Genomic DNA, 23,211 nt, shown 5'->3' on the forward strand with positions numbered 1-23,211 from the left:
TGTGTTTTTGGAAAGAGATGAACCAAATTAATTTACATACATACTTTGGGGTTCTTATCCTTGCTGGTGTTTTCAGATCCAATTGTAACGGTTGTCTTCAGGGATAGAGGACCAAAACGCAGCAGGGATGTGGATGCTCGTCTTAATATTTATTTTTAAATAAAGAGAACACCAAAATATCAAAATGAAGACCGCACAAACAACAAAACAGTCTTGTCCCGCTCACACAGGCAAAACAAGAAACAATCTCCCACAACACCAAACCAAACAATTACCCATATATAGGACTCTCAATCAGAGGCAACGAGAAAGCACCTGCCTCCAGTTGAGAGTCCAACCCCCCATCAACCTAAACATAGAAATTCAAAAAACCAGAAAGAACATAGAAATACAAAACATAGAACATAGACCAAAACCCGGAAATAATAAATCAAACACCCTACTACATACACCACCACCCCGAAACACATAAACAAAATACCCTCTGCCACGTCCTGACCAAACTACAATAACAAATAACCCTTATACAGGTCAGGACGTGACACCAATGGGGAATCCACAGAATCCCTGTGGGATGCAGAAACGGGCAGAGAACTTTTCTGTGCAACAATGTCTCTGGAAAACTTCTACATTATTTCCAGGATTATCCACTTCGATAACCGAGACAACAGACCAGCTAGGCGACAGAAAGACAAGCTAGCGGGTGGACCACTTTCCCATGTTTTACAACCCTGGGTCCAACGTTACTGTTGATGAGCTGTTTATGCCATTTAGGAGCCGCTGCCCCATCATGCAGTACATACCGTCTAAACCCGCAAAATATGGAATCAAGATCTGGGCTGCCTGTAATGCTGCTTCATCATATGCTTGGAACTTGCGAGTGTATACGGGGAAGCCAGATGGAGGAGCCCCTGAGAAGAACCAAGGGATGAGGGTTGTCCTGGACGTGACACAGTGACTTCGTAGCCACAACATCACATGTAATAACTTGTTTAGTTCGCACAAGCTGGGACAGGTGTGCCTCAAGAGGAAGCTGACGATGGTAGGAACACTATGAAAAAACAAGCCAGAGCTCCCACCTCAGCTGTTGAATACACGGAACAGGCCAATCAATGTTTATGACTGACACGTCCCTAGTGTCCTACGTGCCAAAGAAACGCAAACATTTTTGTAACCATGAGTACGCTGCATAGGGATGAGAGAATCTGTGGCCAGGACCATCAAAAAACAGAAATCATAATGGATTACAATGCCACAAAAGGAGGGGTGGACAATTTAGACAATCTGGGTGACTGGCTACAGCTGCAAAAGAAGAACCCTATGCTGGCCACTTGTGATATTCTTCAACATCTTGGACATCTCAGAGTACGCGTTTGTCATCTGGATGGCATTGAACCCAGATTGGAACAGAGGGAAGCTCCAGAGGAGACGCCTCTTTCTCGAGGAGCTGGGCAAGGCATTGGTAAGACCTCAAATCCAGAGTAGGCAACATATCCCAAGGACCCCAGCTTCTGCAGCCATCGTGAGGAGGATTCAGAAGGAGGATGCCAGTGCCCCATCCGCCCAACCCACAGAACCAACAACTCCAATACTGGAAGTAAGTGTGAATGATGTTTTTGCATGTGTATATGTCTGACTCTCCTACCTTGGCCTGAGAAATACTGCACCAATTAGCTTTGTTTAATGTGAAAATATATTACTGATTTCTTGATTTAGCTTAGATTAATTCGGACGATTTTGAGGAAGTGTATACTGGCTATGTTGTTGCTACAGCATCTCAAGAGGGACAAACGGTAATATTGCAGTAAAAAAATAAAAACGACGCATGCGAGGCACAGACGTTCGCTTCGCCAAGCTGAGTTTTGCTGAGAGCAACTGAACCAAGTATGCGGTCGCCTTTATGATCAGCGGTGCTTAGCGGAACCTTCTGAATAGATTTGTAGGCATGGTTAATTTTGTTGAAGCAAAGATCAATTGTTTTACTATGCCTTATAGCACATGTAACATATTGCTGATAAGAAGGCTGAGTCTTTTTGAGCTTACCAGTGATTTTGACTCTATGCGCTGCATGCACGATCATGTGATAAAATCTGCTGTTCGAGTGACATTGGCTGTGGGTGGAATATACACTAGAATGATAAAGAACTGACCGAATTCTTAAGGAGCTCCACATCTGATGAGCAGTGATATCTGCTCCACGCTTTCTCGAAATAAATGCAAAATCTTCCTCTGTGCTTTTTCCCATTGCTCGCATAGTCTCTGTCAAGCCTGTATGGTGTACCGAATGTCCAAACTAAGCTCGGAGTCAATGATTGTCTCATCTAACCATGTTTCAGAAAGTAAGACAGATAAGGCTGGCCTCTCGGTATGCCCATTGGAACATAACGTTGGCATGTAGCGTATCCATTTTATCACAGAGAGATCTTTGTTTGTAAAGAAGTATTCATACAAAAAGCTATGTTTTAAGTGAAATATTAGCTTTTGTCTGAAGCGGAAAAAGACTGGAAATTCTAAAGCTAATTTTACCTATGCACTAACAAGGCTTTTCAGCATAAGCAGCTTGACTACTGCTAGAGTACTGTAGCTTTTTTTGATCTACTTTACCTCAACAACAGATGTACTCACATTGGATGGGTTGATTAGGATTCAAACATTCTCTCAAACAGCCTATTGCATACTCTTAGAGGAGGTTTAGCCATTAATATACTTGGTACTGTAAATAGGATTTTTCATGTAAGACCTCATCCCATTTCACTCATTTAAATATTATGGGGAAGTTTTCCCAGACACAGATTAAGCCTAGTCATGGACTAAAAAGCAAGATAAATGGAAAATCACCAGCCAAAAGGATTTCTAGTCCAGGGCTAGGTGTAATCTGTGTCCTCGAAACTGCTCGTAACCCTTCATTTGACCTAGCCTAATAAATAAGCCTTCAAAGTAGTTGACAGCTTTTAACATATTTTGAAACTATACATGGTTTATATTCCTATTATAAACAATGGAGTAATGCAAACTTATATTTTGGTTTATGATAGGGTAAGACATAAGTTATAGTATTTAAAGCACAGATACACAACAGGTTCAAAAGTGGTATGGCAAAATTTCTACGTGTCTTTTCTGGGGCCGGCAGTTTTTCCTAATCTCATGACCTTGTCAGGTAAACCTTTGGTTCCTATTTATAGGCTATGACTGGGTCCAAAGCTAACTTTTTTTCTCACTGGCACGACCAGGCCAGCTGGCCAAAAATCTACTGGCCGAACAGCATTTCTACTGGCCCGGACATGGTGTAGTTTTTAATGCAATGGGGTCATGCAGGGCCTATAGGTTGGCATGCTTTCTCTCTATTTGCAGCTATTAATAGGCTATATTAATAATAAATAAATACAAATAATTTGGTGGGTTCTTATGTTTGTCCAACCCCAAATATGTACTTCTTCAACTGAATTGTTTGTAAACAATGTAATTTTTTGTAATTGGTATGCTGACTGCAGGAATGTCCACCAGAGCTGTTGCCGGAGAATTTAATGTCCCATTATCGTGCCATTCTTCCGCTGCTATCACCTCATGTTTCAGCATGATAATTCACAGCCCCATGTTGCAAGGATCTGTACACAATTTCTGGAAGCTGAAAATGTCCCTGTTCTTCCATGGCCTGCATACTCACCAGACATGTCACCCATTGAGCACGTGTTGGATGCTCTGGATTGATGTGTACAACAGCGTGTTCCAGTTCCCGCCAATTTCCAGCAACTTCGCACAGCCATTGAAGGAGTGGGACAACATTCCACAGGCCACAATCAACAGCCTGATCAACTCTATGGGAAGGAGATGTTGCACTGCATGAGGCAAATGGTGGTCACACCAGATACTGACTGGTTTTATGATCCCCGCCCTTACCCTTGTTTTTAACGGTATCTGTGACCAACAGATATATCTGTATTCCCAGTCGTGAAATCCATAGATATGGGCCTAATTTATTTATTTTGACTGATTTCCTTATGAACTGTAACTCAGTAAAATCTTTGAAATTGTTGCATGTTGTGTTTATATTTTTGTTCAATGTATGTAAATGCATTATTTATACATTCTGTCTGTATATTCTGTGTATTGTCTGTCTTTTACGTTTATTGTGTACATTCTGTTAATTGTGTATATTCTATTTATTGTTGCAGCAACATTTGACCATGTCAAATTCCTGGTACATGCAAATGTACTTGGTGAATAAAGGTGTTTATGATTCTAAATATTATTTCCATTATACCCATTTTCACCAGATTTGACCTTTGATCATTGAAAATGCCCTTAAAAATCTAAATTTAACTGACAGCAGATCTATTATGGATGACAGCCTGTAACAAAAATAAATTCAAGCACTCCTTTCAGGCTGGTCTACTATTATACTGGGTTATATTCGCTGCTCTGGCACCCCAATGCTCTGGCACCCCAATGGTGGAACAAGCTCCCTCACGACGCCAGGACAGCGGAGTCAATCACCACCTTCCGGAGACACCTGAAACCCCACCTCTTCAAGGAATACCTGGGATAGGATAAAGTAATCCTTCTAACCCCCCCTTAAAAGATTTAGATGCACTATTGTAAAGTGGTTGTTCCACTGGATATTATAAGGTGAATGCACCAATTTGTAAGTCGCTCTGGATAAGAGCGTCTGCTAAATGTCTTAAATGTAAATGTAAAATGTAACTATTTTAGCTTGTGCATGCACTAAACTAGTAGGCTAAATGGTATTTAGTTGTACTATGCCTTCATCTTGTGGCAACATTAATAAACTAACTTCCAGCTGTCTTCATTATTCCATATATCACGGAAAAGTTACTGCATATTAATGAAAGGTTTTAATTATTTTATGAGCCGTGTTAATAAAGCAAAGTACAAATTAAACAAACATTTGCATATGTATTGAACTTCGGCGCTTTAAATTTCTGTACAGTTTTACATAATACGACGTGGCCAAAGATATGTATAACTAACCCAAGATAGTTCATCTGTGTAGTTTACAGTGGGAGCAAATTAAGCAGAGTGGGCAGAACAAGCAAGGACGTGGGCAAAGCCATGCACGAGCTAGAGATCCTATTGGCGAGTTGTAGCATATATTTGCATATTTCCGTTAGTGAACGCCTCTTCTGAAGTGCGCGTGTGCACAAACTCAATTCGACCTCGCACTCTTTCTAAACAACACCATTTTTTAAAACTTTGGCAAAGCGTCAAGTCTATAAAACTTAGTCCACTGTGTTCGTAATATATTATAGTTATGGGAACATAAAAATGTATTGAGATCAGATGTTTCATAGATGAGAGAATTTGCAGAATGTCGGCCCAGTCTCACTGAGTTCCATCCTCTCCCACTACCCGCGACTGGACTTTCTCTCACTACTCCCATATATGGTGGTGAGAACACGTTCTAAACGGTTGCTTAGCTGTTGAGCCCTGACTGACGTAGCTGGACGCTCCCAGTCGAGCAGTTTTTGGAGGTGGCTCTTTATTTCCTCACTTCAGTGGCCGTGCCTTGCTGCTCACCGCACACACTAACAACCTAGCACTCCTCGGTCTTCTAGAGGTAGATATCCAAGCAAAATGACCGACCAAGGGTTATCAGACGAGGCCGCGGCAGCAGCTTGCAAAGATGGAAACCCACTTACGAAGGTGAGTAGCTATATCTAGTAGCCCACACTTGAATTCTGCCCAAATGCAACTCGCAATACTAAAGTTAGGCACATAGGCCGGTTATGCAGTTTCATAGTTTTACAACTGGGCTCACGCGCAGGTGAACGTCTTCTGCCAGATGCAACGTTTTCGAAAGTGAAATTACTCTTGCTGTTTGCGTGTTATTTATAGACTTAGTGCATTCTACTGATACACCGTCCGCAGTGCTACTGACTATGAAACTCTATACTTCGAAGTGACATTTGGACTTTGGAAGGGTACATCCGACCATGTATGTTTGTTGTGCCTCTGCCAGCACTGCTAGTGTATGCAACTGCAAAACAGGAACTCAGAGTAGATTTTTTTTTTGCATACTCTCCTATAGAAATTGACACACACACTTATAGATAGGCTTTACATTTACTTACTTTACTATATTTCTGTTATGTAATGATGCTGTTTTAGTATTTTTGTTTATTTGCCAGCCAGACCTAGGTCTGTGATAAGCAAGTCCGTGTTGAGCGCTTGTGTAGGCCAGAGCGTCCCTGTATTACTGATACTTGACTATATATGATGCTATTACAAAATCGTATCTACAGTGTTTGTAGTTGCAACAGTTTTTTTTTAAATAACTTAAATGCTTCGTTCTCATGCACATTTCCGGCCATTAAGGAACGACGTGCTACCTTTTTGTAGCATTTCTAAGTAATATAACACCAGATCGGTTGCTCAGCAACAACACAGCTGCTTGCACCACGCTGCCACCCATAAGAATTGTATGCGAACAAGCCTAGGCTATTGTGTATATAGCTAACTGTGGTCAATCAATAAATGCAAACAGGTATTTTGATTAGCTAGCTAACGTTAGCGTGCTTGGACAAAGTACAGCAGCTAGCCTCTGACTGTAACTAGCTAAAACCAGTCAGCTGAAAGCTAACCTAACTAACGAACAGGCAAGTAGTTAGCTAGCTAGCCAATAAATGTGTCTTTTTTTAAAAATTATCTAGCAAAGGTAACGTTATACCAGTCGGATGAGAGCTGACATTCCCTGTGGCTCAGTTGGTAGAGCATGGTGTTTGCAACGCCAGGGTTGTGGGTTCGATTCCCACGGGGGCCAGTAGGGAGAAAAAAGAAGAAAAAAAATGTATGGATAAGAGCGTCTGCTAAATGACTAAAAATGTAAATTGGCTAGATGTCGGCCCAGGCAGCATCCCTAGACGTGTCCTCAGAGCATGCGCAGACCAGCTGTTTCCTGACATATTCAATCTCTCCCTATCCCAGTCTGCTGTCCCCATTTGCTTCAATATGTCCACCAAAGGTAACTGAATTAAATGACTATCGCCCCATAGGACTCATTTGTCATCATGATGTGCCTTTGAGGCTCCACCTTACCTGACACCCTAGACCCACTGCAATTTGCATACCCCCCCAATAGATGATGCCTGCACACTGCCCTATCCCATCTGGACAAGAGGAATACCAATGTAAGAATGCTTTTCATTCACTATAACTCATCAACCCCGTCCTGTGCAACTAGGTCCTGGACTTCCTGACGGGCCGCTCCCACACCTCCACTTCGCTGATCCTCAACGCAGGGGCCCCACACGGGTGCGTGCTCAGCTCCCTCCTGTACTCCCTTTTCACCCATGACTGCGTGGCCACACATGCCTCCAACTCAATCAAGTTTGCAGACGACACAACAGTAGGCCTGATTACCAACAATTACGAGACAGTATACAGGGAGGAGGTGAGTGGTACCAGGAAAATAATCTCATTCAACGTCAACAACGAAGGACCAGATTGTGGACTTCAGGAAACAGCGGAGGGAGCACGCCCCTATCCACATTGACGGGGCCGCAGTGGAGAAGGTGAAAGCTTCAAGTTCCTTGGCGTACACATCATTGACGATCTGAAATGGCCCACACAGACAGTGTGGCAAAGAAGGCGCAATGGCGCCTCTTCAAACTCAGGAGACTGAAGAAATTGGGCTTGGCCCCTAAAACCCTCACAAACTTTTACAGATGCACAATTGAGAGCATCCTGTTGGGCTGTATCACCGCCTGGTAACCTACCTGCCCTCCAGGACACATACAGCACCTGATGTCACAGTGAGGTCAAACATATCAAGGACAACGACCACCTGAGCCACGGCCTGTTCACCCCGCTATCGTTCAGAAGTCAAGGTCGGTACAGGTGCATGAAAGCTGGGACAGAAGCTGTTTTTCGGTCTCTAACTCAAGGCCATCACTAGCCAGCTTCCACACGGTTACTCAACCCTGCATCTTAGAGGCTGCTGCTGCAAAGACTTGGAATCACTGGCCACTTTAAATACACTGCTCAAAAAAATAAAGGGAACACTAAAATAACACATCCTAGATAAAAGTATTTAATAAGATTTTCTTTACATAGTTGAATGTGCTGACAACAAAATCACACAAAAATAATCAGTGGAAATCCAATTTATCAACCCATGGAGGTCTGGATTTGGAGTCACAGTCAAAATTAAAGTGGAAAACCACACTACAGGCTGATCCAACTTTGATGTAATGTCCTTAAAACAAGTCAAAATGAGGCTCAGTAGTGTGTGTGGCCTCCACGTGCCTGTATGACCTCCCTACAACGCCTGGGCATGCTCCTGATGAGGTGGCGGATGGTCTCCTGAGGGATCTCCTCCCAGACCTGGACTAAAGCATCCGCCAACTCCTGGACAGTCTGTGGTGCAACGTGGCGTTGGTGGATGGAGCGAGACATGATGTCCCAGATGTGCTCAATTGGATTCAGGTCTGGGGAACGGGCGGGCCAGTCCATAGCATCAATGCCTTCCTCTTGCAGGAACTGCTGACACACTCCAGCCACATGAGGTCTAGCATTGTCTTGCATTAGGAGGAACCCAGGGCCAACCGCACCAGCATATGGTCTCATAAGGGGTCTGAGGATCTCATCTCGGTACCTAATGGCAGTCAGGCTACCTCTGGCGAGCACATGGAGGGCTGTGCGGCCCCCCCAAAGAAATGCCACCCCACACCATGACTGACCCACCGCCAAACCGGTCATGCTTGAGGATGTTGCAGGCAGCAGAACGTTCTCCACGGCGTCTCCAGACTCTGTCACGTCTGTCACATGTGCTCAGTGTGAACCTGCTTTCATCTGTGAAGAGCACAGGGCGCCAGTGTTGAATTTGCCAATCTTGGTGTTCTCTGGCAAATGCCAAACGTCCTGCACGGTGTTGGGCTGTAAGCACAACCCCCACCTGTGGACGTCGGGCCCTCATACCACCCTCATGGAGTCTGTTTCTGACCGTTTGAGCAGACATATGCACATTTGTGGCCTGCTGGAGGTCATTTTGCAGGGTTCTGGCAGTGCTCCTCCTTGCACAAAGGCGGAGGTAGCGGTCCTGCTGCTGGGTTGTTGCCCTCCTACGGCCTCCTCCACGTCTCCTGATGTACTGGCCTGTCTCCTGGTAGCGCCTCCATGCTCTGGACACTACGCTGACAGACACAGCAAACCTTCTTGCCACAGCTCGCATTGATGTGCCATCCTGGATGAGCTGCACTACCTGAGCCACTTGTGTGGGTTGTAGACTCCGTCTCATGCTACCACTAGAGTGAAAGCACCGCCAGCATTCAAAAGTGACCAAAACATCAGCCAGGAAGCATAGGAACTGAGAAGTGGTCTATGGTCACCACCTGCAGAACTACTCCTTTATCAGGGGTGTCTTGCTAATTGCCTATAATTTACATCTGTTGTCTATTCCATTTGCACAACAGCATGTGAAATTTATTGTCAATCAGTGTTGCTTCCTAAGTGGACAGTTTGATTTCACAGAAGTGTGATTGACTTGGAGTTACACTGTTGTTTAAGTGTTCCCTTCATTTTTTTGAGCAGTATATGTTTACATACTGCTTTTCTAATCTCATATGCATTCTATTCTATTGTATTTGAGCAATGTTGGAGTGGCATTTACTAAATCTAATATTTATATTTTTCTTCCAGTCTTTTACAATGATTTTTGTGTACTGTTGTAAATTGTTAGATACTACTGAACTGTTAAAGCTAGGAACAAGCATTTTGCTACACCTGCATTTCGCTACACCCGCTATATATATATATATATATATATATATATATATATATATATATATATACAGTTAAAGTCGGAAGTTTACATACACCTTAGCCAAATACATTTAAACTCAGTATTTCACAATTCACGACATTTAATCCAAGTAAAAATTCCCTGTCTTAGGTCAGTTAGGATCACCACTTTATTTTAAGAATGTGAAATGTCAGAATAGGAGTAGTGATTTATTTCAGTTTTTATTTCTTTCGTCACATACACTCAATTAGTATTTGGTAGCATTGCCTTTAAATTGTTTAACTTGGGTCAAATGTTTCAGGTAGCCTTTCACAAGCTTCCCACAATAAGTTGGGTGAATTTTGGCCCATTCCTCCTGACAGAGCTGGTGTAACTGAGTCAGGTTTGTAGGCCTACTTGCTCGCACACGCTTTTTCAGTTCTGCCCACACGTTTTCTGTACGATTGAGGTCAGGGCTTTGTGATGGCCACTCCAATACCTTGACTTTGTTGTCCTTAAACCAGTTTGCCACAACTTTGGAAGTATGCTTGGGGTCATTGTCCATTTGGAAGACCCATTTGCGACCAAGCTTTAACTTCCTGACTGATGTCCTGATGTTGCTTCAATATATCCACATAATTTTCCTGCCTCATGATGGCATCTTTTGTGAAGTGCACCAGTCCCTCCTGCAGCAAAGCACCCCCACAAAATGATGCTGCCACCTCAATGCTTCACAGTTGGGATGGTGTTCTTCAGCTTGCAAGCTTCCCCCTTTTCCCTCCAAACATAAAGATGGTCATTATGGCCAAACAGTTATATTTTTGTTTCATCAGACCAGAAGACATTTCTCCAAAAAGTATTGTCTTTGTCTCCATGTGCAGTTGCAAACAGTAGTCTGGCTTTTTTTATGGCGGTTTTGGAGCAGTGGGTTCTTCCTTGCTGAGCGGCCTTTCAGGTTATGTCGATATAGGACTCGTTTTACTGTGGATATAGATAATTTTGTACCCGTTTCCTCCAGCATCTTCACAAGGTCCTTTGTTGTTGTTCTGGGATTGATTTGCACTTTTCACACCACAGTACGTTCATCTCTAGGAGACAGAACGCGTCTCCTTCCTGAGCGGTATGATGGCTGCGTGGTCCCATGTTGTTTATATTGCATACTATTGTTTGTACAGATGAACGTGGTACCTTCAGGCATTTGGAAATTGCTCCCAAGGATGAACCAGACTTGTGGAGGTCTACAATTTGTATAATTTTTTTCTGAGATCTTGGCTGATTTCTTTTGATTTTCCCATGATGCCAAGCAAAGAGGCACGGAGTTTGAAGGTAGGCCTTGAAATACATCCACAGGTACACCTCTAATTGACTCAAATTGTAGAATAATACTGAAGGCATCAACTATGAAATAGCACATATGGAATCATGGAGTAACTAAAAAAATAAATAATTTTTTTTAACAAATCAAAATATTTTGGATTCTTCCAAGTAGCCACCCTTTTCCTTGATGACAGCTTTGCACACTCTTGGCACTCTCACCCAGCTTCACTTGGAATGCTTTTCCAACAGTATTGAAGGAGTTCCCACATATGCTGAGCACTTGTTGGCTGCTTTTCCTTTACTCTGCGGTCTGACTCATCCCAAACCATCTCAATTGGGTTGAGGTCGGGTGATTGTGGAGGCCAGGTCATCTGATACAGCACTCCATCACTCTCCTTCTTGGTCAAATGGCCCTTACATAGCCTGGAGGTGTGTTGGGTCATTGTCTTGTTGAAAAACAAATGATAGTCCCACTAAGCCCAAACCAGATGGTATGGCATATTGTTGCAGAATGCTGTGGTAGCCCTGCTGGTTAAGTGTGCCTTGAATTCTAAATAAATCAGACACTGTCACCAGCAAAGTGTGCCAACACCATAACACCTCCTCGCATTGGGAAAAACAAATGCCTTGATCATCCGTTCACCCACACCACGTCTCACAAAGACATGGCGGTTGGAGCCACAAATCTCACATTTGGACTCATCAGACCAAGGGGCAGATATCCACTGGTATAATGTCCATTGCTCAGGTTTCTTGGCCCAAGCACGTCTTTCCTTATTGTTGTCCTTTTGTGGCGGTTTCTTTGCAGCAATTTGACCATGAAGGCCTGATTCACGCAGTCTCCTCTGAACAGTTAATGTTAAGATGTGTCCGTTACTTGAGCTCCGTGACGCATTTATTTGTGTTGCAATCTGAGGTGCAGTTAACTCTAATGAACTTACCCTCTGCAGCAGATTTACCTCTGGGTCTTCCATTCCTGTGGCTGTCCTCATGACAGCCAGTTTCATCATAGCGTTTTTGCGACTGCGTGTTTTCCGTGTTGACTGACCTTCATGTCTTTAATGATGGACTGTTTCTCTTTGCTTATTTGAGCTGTTCTTGCCATAATATGGACTTAGCCTTATTTGGTTAAAGACTGTCTTCTGTGTACCACCCCTACCTTGTCACAACACAACAAATTGGCTCAAACACATTAAGAAGGATAGAAATTCCACAAATGTACTTTTAACAAGGCACACCTGTTCATTGAAATGCATTCCAGGTGACTATTTCATGAAGCTGGTTGAGAGAATGCCAAGAGTGCAAAGCTGTCATCAAGGCAAAGGGTGGCTACTTTGAAGAATCTCCAACATAAAATATTTAGATTTGTTTAACACTTTTTTTTTTTTTTTTGTGTAATTTTTTTTTTTTGGTTACTAATTTGGTTGTCTTCACTATTATTCTACAATGTAGAAAATAGTAAAAATATAGAAAAATCCTTGAATGAGTAGGTGTTATATAACTTTTGAACATGTGTGTGTATATGTATAATTTCCATTTTAACTTATTAATGATTTCTACCCATTTGATTTTGAAAATAAAATAAATCCCTTCGGAGCCTAGTTTAACCTCTTACATCTAGACGTTCCGCTAGCGGAACACCGCTCCAATATCCAATGATAGGGCGTGGCGCGAAATACATAGTCCTCAAATCCGAAAACTTCAATTTTTCAAACCTATGACTATTTTACACCATTTTAAAGACAAGACTCTCCTTTATCTAACCACACTGTCGAATTTCAAAAAGGCTTTACAACGAAAGCAAAACATTAGATTATGTCAGGAGAGTACCCAGCCAGAAATAATCAGACACCCATTTTTCAAGCTAGCATATAATGTCACAAAATCCAAAACCACAGCTAAATGCAGCACTAACCTTTGATCTTCATCAGATGACACTCCTAGGACATTATGTTATACAATACATGCATGTTTTGTTCAATCAAGGTCATATTTATATCAAAAACCAGCTTTTTACATTAGCATGTGACGTTCAGAACTAGCATACCCACCGTAAACTTCCGGTGAATTTACTAAATTACTCACGATAAACGTTCACAAACACAATTATTTTAAGAATTATAGATACAGAACTCCTTTATGCAATCACGGTGTCCGATTTTAAAATAGCTTTTCGATGAAAGCACATTTTTGCAATATTCTGAGTAGATAGCCCGGCCATCACAGGCTAGCTATTTGACACCCACCAAGTTTGGCACTCACCAAACTCAGATTTACTATAAGAAAAATTGGATTACCTTCGCTGTTCTTCGTCAGAATGCACTCCCAGGACTTCTACTTCAATAACCAAATGTTGGTTTGGTTCCAAATAATCCATAGTTATATCCAAATAGCGGCGTTTTGTTCGTGCGTTCAAAACACTATCCGAAGGGTAACGCGCCGGCGTGTTTCGTGACAAATTCTAAATATTCCATTACCGTACTTCGAAGCATGTCAAATGCTGTTTAAAATCAATTTTTATGCGAATTTTTTTTTTTTTCTCTCTCGTAAAATAGCGATAATATTCCGACCGGGAGTCGTTGTTTTCGTTCAAAGACTGAAAATGTAAAATGGACTCTTCACGTGCACGCCCGTCTCATTGTTCTCAGATCGACTACTATCCAAATGCGCTACTGTTTTTCAGCCAGAGACTGCAGAGTAATCATTCAATGTTCTGGTGCCTTCTGAGAGCCTATGGGAGCCTTAGAAAGTGTCACGTTACAGCAGAGATCCTCTGTTTTTGATAAAGAGGCTATAGAAGGCCAAGAAATGGTCAGAGGGCACTTCCTGTTTAGAATCTTCTCAGGTTTTTGCCTGCCATATGAGTTCTGTTATACTCACAGACACCATTGAAACAGTTTTAGAAACTTTGGAGTGTTTTCTATCCAAAGCTAATAATTATATGCATATTCTAGTTTCTGGGCAGGAGTAATAACCAGATTAAATCGGGTACGTTTTTTTTATCCGGCCGTGAAAATACTGCCCCTAACCATAACAAGTTAACTGTCGTTCTCTATCAGAACCCAAAATACAAGCTTGGTTAACTCCGATGTTAGTAAAGAAAAATTGAAAAAAAAACACAATTCTCAAAACATGGTTAAAAGGATAATTTTCATACCATGGATGGTCAGTCCGTGCATTTTTAACTCTGTCTATACATTTTAGTGGTTACGTTTCTCCAGCCCTATCCCAGCTTTTTACCCAAACAGGGCCGGGAGAGCACTTTTTATTGTTTCAACTGCTGATTGGCTCTTTAAGAGGGTCTTACTTTGGCAGATACCCATCTTAAGTTAAGGTAACTTCATTTTTTTTTATATGTTTTTTTGTTTATGGGTATATGGACCATTGTTCATTGTTATGCTGTAAATGGCTATTTTATGGTTGCGAGTGAAAATTAAGTAACACATTTTATATCTTGCAATTCTGAGTAATTATTACTTCAGTAAGGATTACTATACATGTATTCGTTTTCTTGGCTTTAGAAACTTGTTGATGATATGATCAGTATATATTTTTTTTATGGTACTGCTAAATATTTCCAATAGATGGCAGTATAAGACCACAAATGAAATTTATGAATGTTACTAATCCCTGGAAGCACCCCCTAACCCCACCCTTCACCCTCATAGAAACTCCGCACTTGCTTTTTTTTCTGTCCCTTTTCACGCTGCTAATGCAAGTGGAAGGACTGAAACATAATTTTAACAGGTTACTATAATGATTGTTTATTATTACTATATCATTAATTCAGTAACCTATGGTCGAGGAAAAACACATTTTCCTATTGCATTGAAAGTCAAATCAACCAGCATCGAGCCACTACAGCAAGTAGTCGTAACCTTGTTAATAATAAGTTACATGAGGTAAGACGACAATGTTAACGTGGGCAGGTCTAATTGCCAGCAATAGCAAAGCTGGCATTGTGGCGCAGAACAATGCGCTGGGAATAGAATGTTCGGAAGGCGAGTTGGTGCCATGGTGCTCAATAGAACTGTTAGGAGCTGGCAGGGTACGAAAAATGCCCCAAAATAAAGCCTGTTTTTTTCACGACTACATCAAAATTACAGAAAGCCTCTGGGAAATATGGTAATATTAGGAAACTGGGCTCCATGGCAGATGCCCCAAAGCCAACACCTCCTTTGGCCGCCTTCCAGTTCTCTGCTGCCAGTGACTGGAACGAATTGCAAAAATCGCTGGAGACTTACATTTCCCTCACTAACTTTAAACATCAGTTATCTGAGCAGCTAACCAATCGTTTGCAGCTGTACATAGTCCATCTGTGAAGAGCCCACCCAATCTACCTACCTCATCCCCATATTGTTTTATTTACTTTGCTGCTCTTTTGCACACCAGTATCACTACTTACACACCATCTGCTCATCTATCACTCCAGTGTTAATCTGCTAAATTGTAATTACTTTGCTACTATGGCCTATTTATTGCTATACCTCCTCATGCCATTTGCACACACTGTATATAGACTTTCTTATTTTTTATTGTGTTATTGACTGTACGCTTGTTTATTCCATGTAACTCTGTTGTCGTGTCTGTCGCACTGCTTTGCTTTATCTTGGCCAGGTCGCAGTTGTAAATGAGAACTTGTTCTCAACTAGCTTACCTAGTTAAATAAAGGTTAAAAAAAAAGTTAATCAGAAGAAATCTTGTTATTTTGCCAAATAAGTTTTTTCATATTAAGGCTGAAGCCGTGTGTAAACTGCTGATCTAGACACTTGCCTGTAATCGGAGCACAAACAAATAAGCTGTGATAGCTAGCTAGGTAATGTTAGCTAACGTGTATGCACTACAATATATTTCTTACACAAAACATAACCAAAGTTTGGTGGTTTTAAACTAGCTAACTGACATGTTGCTCACGTTCATTTGCATTGCACAGACCAAGCTACGGTAATAGGAGGTAGCCAGATTTCAGACAGGACAAACACTGCAGGTTACATTACATTTCCTCGACTAAGAACCAAGACCACACAAACCATAGCCGAGAACCAATTGTAAGATAGTTATGAACCCCATACAGTAAATGGTTGAACCCCAGATGCACATGTAAACAGAACCTCAGTTGTGCATGCTAGCATCAACTTACCAGACTTACAGCATCGCTGTTTCAGACATGTGTAGAATAAATTCCATCTCCAACGTAAACTCTCTCCTGCAGTCTTGTCATTATAATCCAAATTTGTGCTGACTGATCAACAGTGTCAAGTTACTTTTTAAAGTGTGTTCACAGAGAATTTTAAATCGCCATGCACAAGTAAAATGTAGTCGGCTGTCAATGGTGCACCAGGGTAAAACAACATCAGAATCATTGCTTGCAGGACATGCTTTTTGCCAGTCTGGTCTCATACTCTAGATGTGTAAAGTGTCTAGCAACCATGAGATTTGAATGTTCAAATCGCATCATGGACAACTTTAACATTTTAGCTAATTACAAACTTTGAAACTACTTTTATTGCAACTACATACTACTTGGCAAATACTTAGCATGTTAGCTGACCCTTCCCCCAACCCTTTAATGTAACTTCTAACCTAAACCCTAGCCTAGCTAACATTAGCGTTGGCCACAAATGGAAATTCTTATCGTGTGCATTGGAAATATGTAACATATGAGAAATGGATGATGGACATCCACAGTTAATATATCATACCAAATGTTGTATTTTGGTTTACAATGGATTTACGTACAGAATAATAAAAAATGATATTCAATCAGGTTGCAGCAGCGTGCAATCAAAAGAAAACAAAATTAGATGTTTTGACCATTCTTTCGTTAACCTCTTACATCTAGACGTTCCGCTAGCGGAACACCGCTCCAATATCCAACGATAGGGCGTGGTGCGAAATACAAACTCCTCAAATCCAAAAACTTCAATTTTTCAAACATATGACTATTTTACACCATTTTAAAGACAAGACTCTCCTTTATCTAACCACACTGTCGGATTTCAAAAAGGCTTTACAACGAAAGCAAAACATTAGATTATGTCAGGAGAGTACCCAGCCAGAAATAATCAGACACCCATTTTTTTCAAGCTAGCATATGTCACAAAAAACAAAACCACAGCTAAATGCAGCACTAACCTTTGATCCTCATCAGATGACACTCCTAGGACATTATGTTATACAATACATGCATGTTTTGTTCAATCAAGTTCATATTTATATCAAAAACCAGCTTTTTACATTAGCATGTGACGTTCAGAACTAGCATACCCCCCGCAAACTTCCAGGGAATTTGCTAACAATTTACTAAATTACTCACGATAAACGTTCACAAAAAGCATAATTATTGTAAGAATTATAGATGCAGAACTCCTTTATGCAATCGCGGTGTCCGATTTTTAACCTGTTGGGTCTAGGGGGCAGCATTTGCACGTCTGGATAAAAAAAATGTACCCGATTTAATCTGGTTACTAATCCTACCCAGTAACTAGAATATGCATATACTTATTATATATGGATAGAAAACACTCTAAAGTTTCCAAAACTGTTTGAATGGTGTCTGTGAGTATAACAGAACTCATTTGGCAGGCAAAACCCTGAGACATTTTCTGACAGGAAGTGGATACCTGATGTGTTGTATTGACTTTAAACCTATCCCATTGAAAAACACAGGGGTTTAGGAATATTTTGGCACTTCCTATTGCTTCCACTAGATGTCACCAGCCTTTACAAAGTGTTTTGAGTCTTCTGGAGGGAGATCTGACCGAACAAGAGCCATGGAACGGTGATGTCCCATTAGACACCTGGCGCGCTACTTCATGTTGGGTACCCTCGTTCCAATACGTTATAAAAGGCTATGCATTCGTCCACCTTGAATATTATTCATGTTCTGGTTAAAAAAGGCCCTAATGATTTATGCTATACAACGTTTGACATGTTTGAACGAACGGAAATATATTTTTTCCCCTCGTTCATGACGAGAAGTCCGGCTGGCTTACATCATGTGCTAACGAGACGGAGATTTTTGGACATAAATGATGAGCTTTTTTGAACAAAACTACATTCGTTATGGACCTGTGATACCTGGAAGTGACATCTGATGAAGAGAATCAAAGGTAATGGATTATTTACATAGTATTTTCGATTTTAGATCTCCCCAACATGACGTCTAGTCTGTATCGCAACGCGTATTTTTCTGGGCGCAGTGCTCAGATTATTGCAAAGTGTGATTTCCCAGTAAGGTTATTTTTAAATCTGGCAAGTTGATTGCGTTCAAAAGATGTAAATCTATAATTCTTTAAATGACAATATAATATTTTACCAATGTTTTCTAATTTTAATTATTTAATTTGTGACGCTGACTTGACTGCCGGTTATTGGAGGGAAACGATTTCCTCAACATCAATGCCATAGTAAAACGCTGTTTTTGTATATAAATATGAACTTGATAGAACTAAAAATGCATGCATTGTCTAACATAATGTCCTAGGAGTGTCATCTGATGGAGATTGTAAAAGGTTAGTGTATCATTTTAGCTGGTTTTATGGTTTTGGTGACCCTGTCTTTGACTTGACAAAACATTACACACAACTCTTGTAAATGTACTGTCCTAACATACTCTAAATTTATGCTTTCGCCGTAAAACCTTTTTGAAATCGTAAAACGTGGTTAGATTAAGGAGATGTTTATCTTTCAAATGGTGTAACATAGTTGTATTTTTGAAAAATTTGAATTTTGACATTTATTTGGATTCAAATTTGCCGCTCTTGAAATGCACCTGCTGTTGATGGAGTGCACCACAGGTGGCACGCTAGCGTCCCACCTAGCCCCAAGAGGTTAAAATAGCTTTTCGGTGATAGCACATTTTGCAATATTCTGAGTAGATAGCCCGGCCATCACAGGCTAGCTATTTTGACACCCACCAAGTTTGGTACTCACCATACTCAGATTTACTATAAGAAAAATTGGATTACCTTTGCTGTTACCTTTGCTGTTCTTCGTCAGAATGCACTCCCATGAGTTCTACTATAATCCATAGTTAGATCCAAATAGCGGCGTTTTGTTCGTGCGTTCAAGACACTATCCGAAGGGTGACGCGCCGGCGCGTTTCGTGACAAAAAAATTCAAAATATTCCATTACCGTACTTCAAAGCATGTCAAACGCTGTTTAAAATCAATTTTTATGCGTTTTTTTTTCTCGTAAAATAGCGATAATATTCTGACCGAGAGTCGTTGTTTTCGTTCAAAGACTGAAAATGTAAAATGGCCTCTTCACGTACACGCGCGCACCCGTCTCATTGTTCTCTGATCGACCACTATCCAAATGCGCTACTGTTTTTCAGCCAGAGACTGCAGAGTCATCATTCAATGTTCTGGTCCCTTCTGAGAGCCTATGGGAGCCTTAGAAAGTGTCACGTTACAGCAGAGATCCTCTGTTTTGGATAGAGATGACAAAGAAGGCCAAGAAATGGTCAGACAGGGTACTTCCTGTACAGAATCTTCTCAGGTTTTGGCCTGCCATTTGAGTTCTGTTATACACAGACACCATTCAAACAGTTTTAGAAACTTTGGAGTGTTTTCTATCCAAAGCTACTAATTATATGCATATTCTAGTTTCTGGGCAGGAGTAATAACCAGATTAAATCGGCTACATTTTTTTTTATCCGGCTGTGAAAATACTGCCCCCTATCCATAACAAGTTAATAGTTTAGACGGCCCCCTCCCGACACGTTTATTAAAATGTATTAGGTGGCTCTTAAGAGTCTTTGGGTTTGAAGTGGCAGAGTGTGAGGGTGTGTCTTACTAGAGACCAGCTCTCAAGGCCTTGATACATTGGACATTTTTTAGGCAATGTTACTGGCAACGGAGTGGGATATGAGACACTTGAGCAATTAGCACATGGACATGAATAATAGATTTCATATTAATCATTAACTACATTTTCCCATTTATTTACTCATCTCCTATAGCTTCTTGTTGCCTGTTGACTGCCACATCTGTACTGGAATTTCTTAGCAAATAGACAAGCAACAGAGGTGTTGCCGCTGCTCTTGGCATCCACTCAATCTAATGCCGGTCAAGTCAATGGCAATGCAGACAAAAGGATAACTAGATTTAGAAAATGTTTTACTTCACAATTCTAAACTAGGAAGTATAAATGGTATTCATCAAGATGGCAAGCTTGTTAAACATACAAAAGAGAATCTAATACAAAACTAAATGTACAATCTACATGGCGACCAGAATACCAGATCTTATAGCCTTTACCATACCCTCATCCTATTCCTCCTCTGTTCCTCTGGTGATGTATAGGTTAACCCAGGCCCTGTGTGTCCCCTGGCGCTCTCATTTGCTGACTTCTGCAACCGTAAAAGCCTTGGGTTCATGCATGTTAACGTCAGAAGCCTCCTCCCTAAGTTTGCTTTATTCACTGCTTTAGCACCTCTGCTGTTTTCAACCAGGAGCTCAGCGATCACTGCCTCATTGCCTGCGTCCGTTATGGGTCCGTGGTCAAACGACCACCCCTCATCACTGTCAAATGGTCCCGAAAACACTTCTGCGCGCAGGCCTTCCTATTCGACCTGGCCCGGGTATCCTGGAAGGATATTGACCTCATCCCGTCAGTAGAGGATGCCTGGTTGTTCTTTAAAAGTGCTTTCCTCACTTAAATAAGCATGGCCCTTTCAAAAAATGTAGAACTAAGAACAGATATAGCCCTTGGTTCACTCCAGACTTGACTGCCCTTGACCAGCACAAAAACACCCTGTGGCGTACTGCACTAGCATCGATTAGTCCCCGCGATATGCAACTTTTTAGGGAAGTCAGGAACCAATACGCACAGTCAGTTAGGAAATCAAGGACTGGCTTTTTCAAACAAATTTGCATCCTGCAGCACTAATTCCAAAAAGTTTTGGGACACTGTAGAGAATAAGAGTACCTCCTCCCAGCTGCCCACTGCACTGAGACTAAGAAACACTGTCACCACTGATAAATCCACAATAATTGAGAATTTGAATTAGTATTTCTCTATGGCTGGCCATGCTTTCCACCTGGCTGCCCCCCCCCCCCCCCCCCCCAGCTTCTCCTTCACCCAAATCCAGATAGCTGATGTTCTGAAAGAGCTGCACGATCTGGATCCCTACAAATCACCCACCATTGTTGTAACCCCTATTACTAGTCTGTTCAACCTCTCTTACGTATCGTCTGAGATTCCTAAAGATTGAAAAGCGTCCGTGATCATCCCCCTCTTCAAAGGGGAGACACTCTCTAGACCTAAACTGTTACAGACCTATAAAGCCAAGTGAACAAACAGATCACTAACCATTTTGAATCCCACCGTACCTTCTCCGCTATGCAATCTGGTTTCCGAGCCGGTCACAGGTGCACCGCAGTCACGCTCAAGGTCCTAAACGGTATCATAACCGCCATCGATAATAGGCAGTACTGTACAGCCGTCTTCATCGACCTGGCCAAGGCTTTCGACTCTGTCAATCACCGTATTCTTAGCGGCAGACTCAACAGCCATGGTTTCTCTGACTGCCTCGCCTGGTTCACCAACTACTTCTCTGATAGAGTTCAGTGTGTCAAATCAGAGGGCATGTTGTCCGGACCTCTGGCAGTCTCTATGGAGGTGCCACAGGGTTCTCGGGACGCCTCTTTTCTCTGTATATAACAATGATGTTGCTCTTGCTCTGGGTGATTATTTGATCCACCTCTACGCAGACGACACCATTCTGTATACATCTGGCCCTTTGGACACTGTTAACAAACCTCCAAACAAGCTTCAATGCCATACAACACTCCTTCCGTGGCCTCCAACTGCTCTTAAATGCTAGTGAAAGAAATGCATGCTCTTCAACCGATGGCTACCCGCCCTCCCGACTAGCATCACTACTCTGGACGGTTGTGACTTAGAATATGTGGACAACTATAAATACCTAGGTGTCTGGTTAGACTGTAAACTCTCCTTCCAGACTCACATTAAGCATCTCCAATCCAAAATTAAATCTAGAATCGGCTTCCTATTTCACAACAAAGCCTCCTTCACTCATGCTGCCAAATTTACTCTGGTTAAACTGACTATCCTACTGACCCTTGACTTCAATGTCATTTACAAATTAGCCTCCCACACACTACTCAGCAAATTGGGTGCAGTCTATTACAGTGCCATCTGTTTTGTCGCCAAAGCCCCATATACATCCCACCACTGCGACCTGTATGCTGTCGTTGGCTGGTCCTCGCTACATATTCGTCGCCAAACCCACTGGCAACAGGTCATCTAAGTCTTTGCTAGGTATAGCTCCGCCTTCTCTCAGCTCACTGGTCATCATAGCAAATGCCACCCGTAGCACATGCTCCAGCAGGTACAGTTGACGTCGAAGTTTACATACACCTTAGCCAAATACATTTAAACTCAGTTTTTCACAATTCCTGACATTTAATCCTAGTAACAATTCCCTGTTTTAGGTCAGTTAGGATCACCACCATTGATTTCCACTTTTCACACCATAGTACGTTCATCTCTAGGAGACAGAACGCGTATCCTTCCTGAGCGGTATGACGGCTACGTGGTCCCATGGTGTTTATAGTTGCGTACTATTGTTTGTACAGATGAACGTGGTACCTTCAGGCATTTGGAAATTGCTCCCAAGGGTGAACCAGACTTGTGGAGGTCTGCACATTTTTATTTCTGAGGTCTTGGCTGATTTCTTTTGATTTTCCCGTGATGTCAAGCAAAGAGGCACTGAGTGTGAAGGTAGGCCTTGAAATACATCCACAGGTACACCTCCAATTGACTCAAATGATGTCAATTAGCCTATCAGAAGCTTCTAAAGCCATGACATCATTTTCTGGAATTTTCCAAGCTGTTTAAAGCCACAGTCAACTTAGTGAATTGTGATACAGTGAAATAATCTGTCTGTAAACAATTGTTGGAAAAATTACTTGTCATGCACAAAGTAGATGTCCTAACCGACTTGCCAAAACTACAGTTTGTTAACAAGAAATTTGTGGAGTGGTTGAAAAACAAGTTTTAATGACTCCAACCTAAGTGTATGTAAACTTCTGACTTCAACTGTATATTTCACTGGTCATCCCCAAAGCCAACCCCTCCTTTGGCCGCCTTTCCTTCCAGTTCTCTGCTGCCAATGACTGGAACAAAT

General features: G+C 41.7%; 1 protein-coding gene across 1 annotated transcript in view; it reads left to right on the forward strand.

Annotated features, from left to right (window-relative positions):
• Window positions 1-5,200: 5,200 nt before the first annotated feature.
• Window positions 5,201-23,211, forward strand: part of LOC106561879 (lactoylglutathione lyase) — a 42,886-nt gene continuing 24,875 nt past the window's right edge. Inside the window, exon 1 of the mRNA XM_014126156.3 lies at window positions 5,201-5,661. Coding sequence (XP_013981631.1) covers window positions 5,593-5,661 — 69 coding nt within the window. The 5' untranslated portion in view covers window positions 5,201-5,592. The remainder of the gene's footprint in view (window positions 5,662-23,211) is intronic.

This window comes from Salmo salar, chromosome 11 (assembly GCF_965601325.2).
Source record: "Salmo salar chromosome 11, fSalSal1, whole genome shotgun sequence".
NCBI lineage: Eukaryota > Metazoa > Chordata > Actinopteri > Salmoniformes > Salmonidae > Salmo > Salmo salar.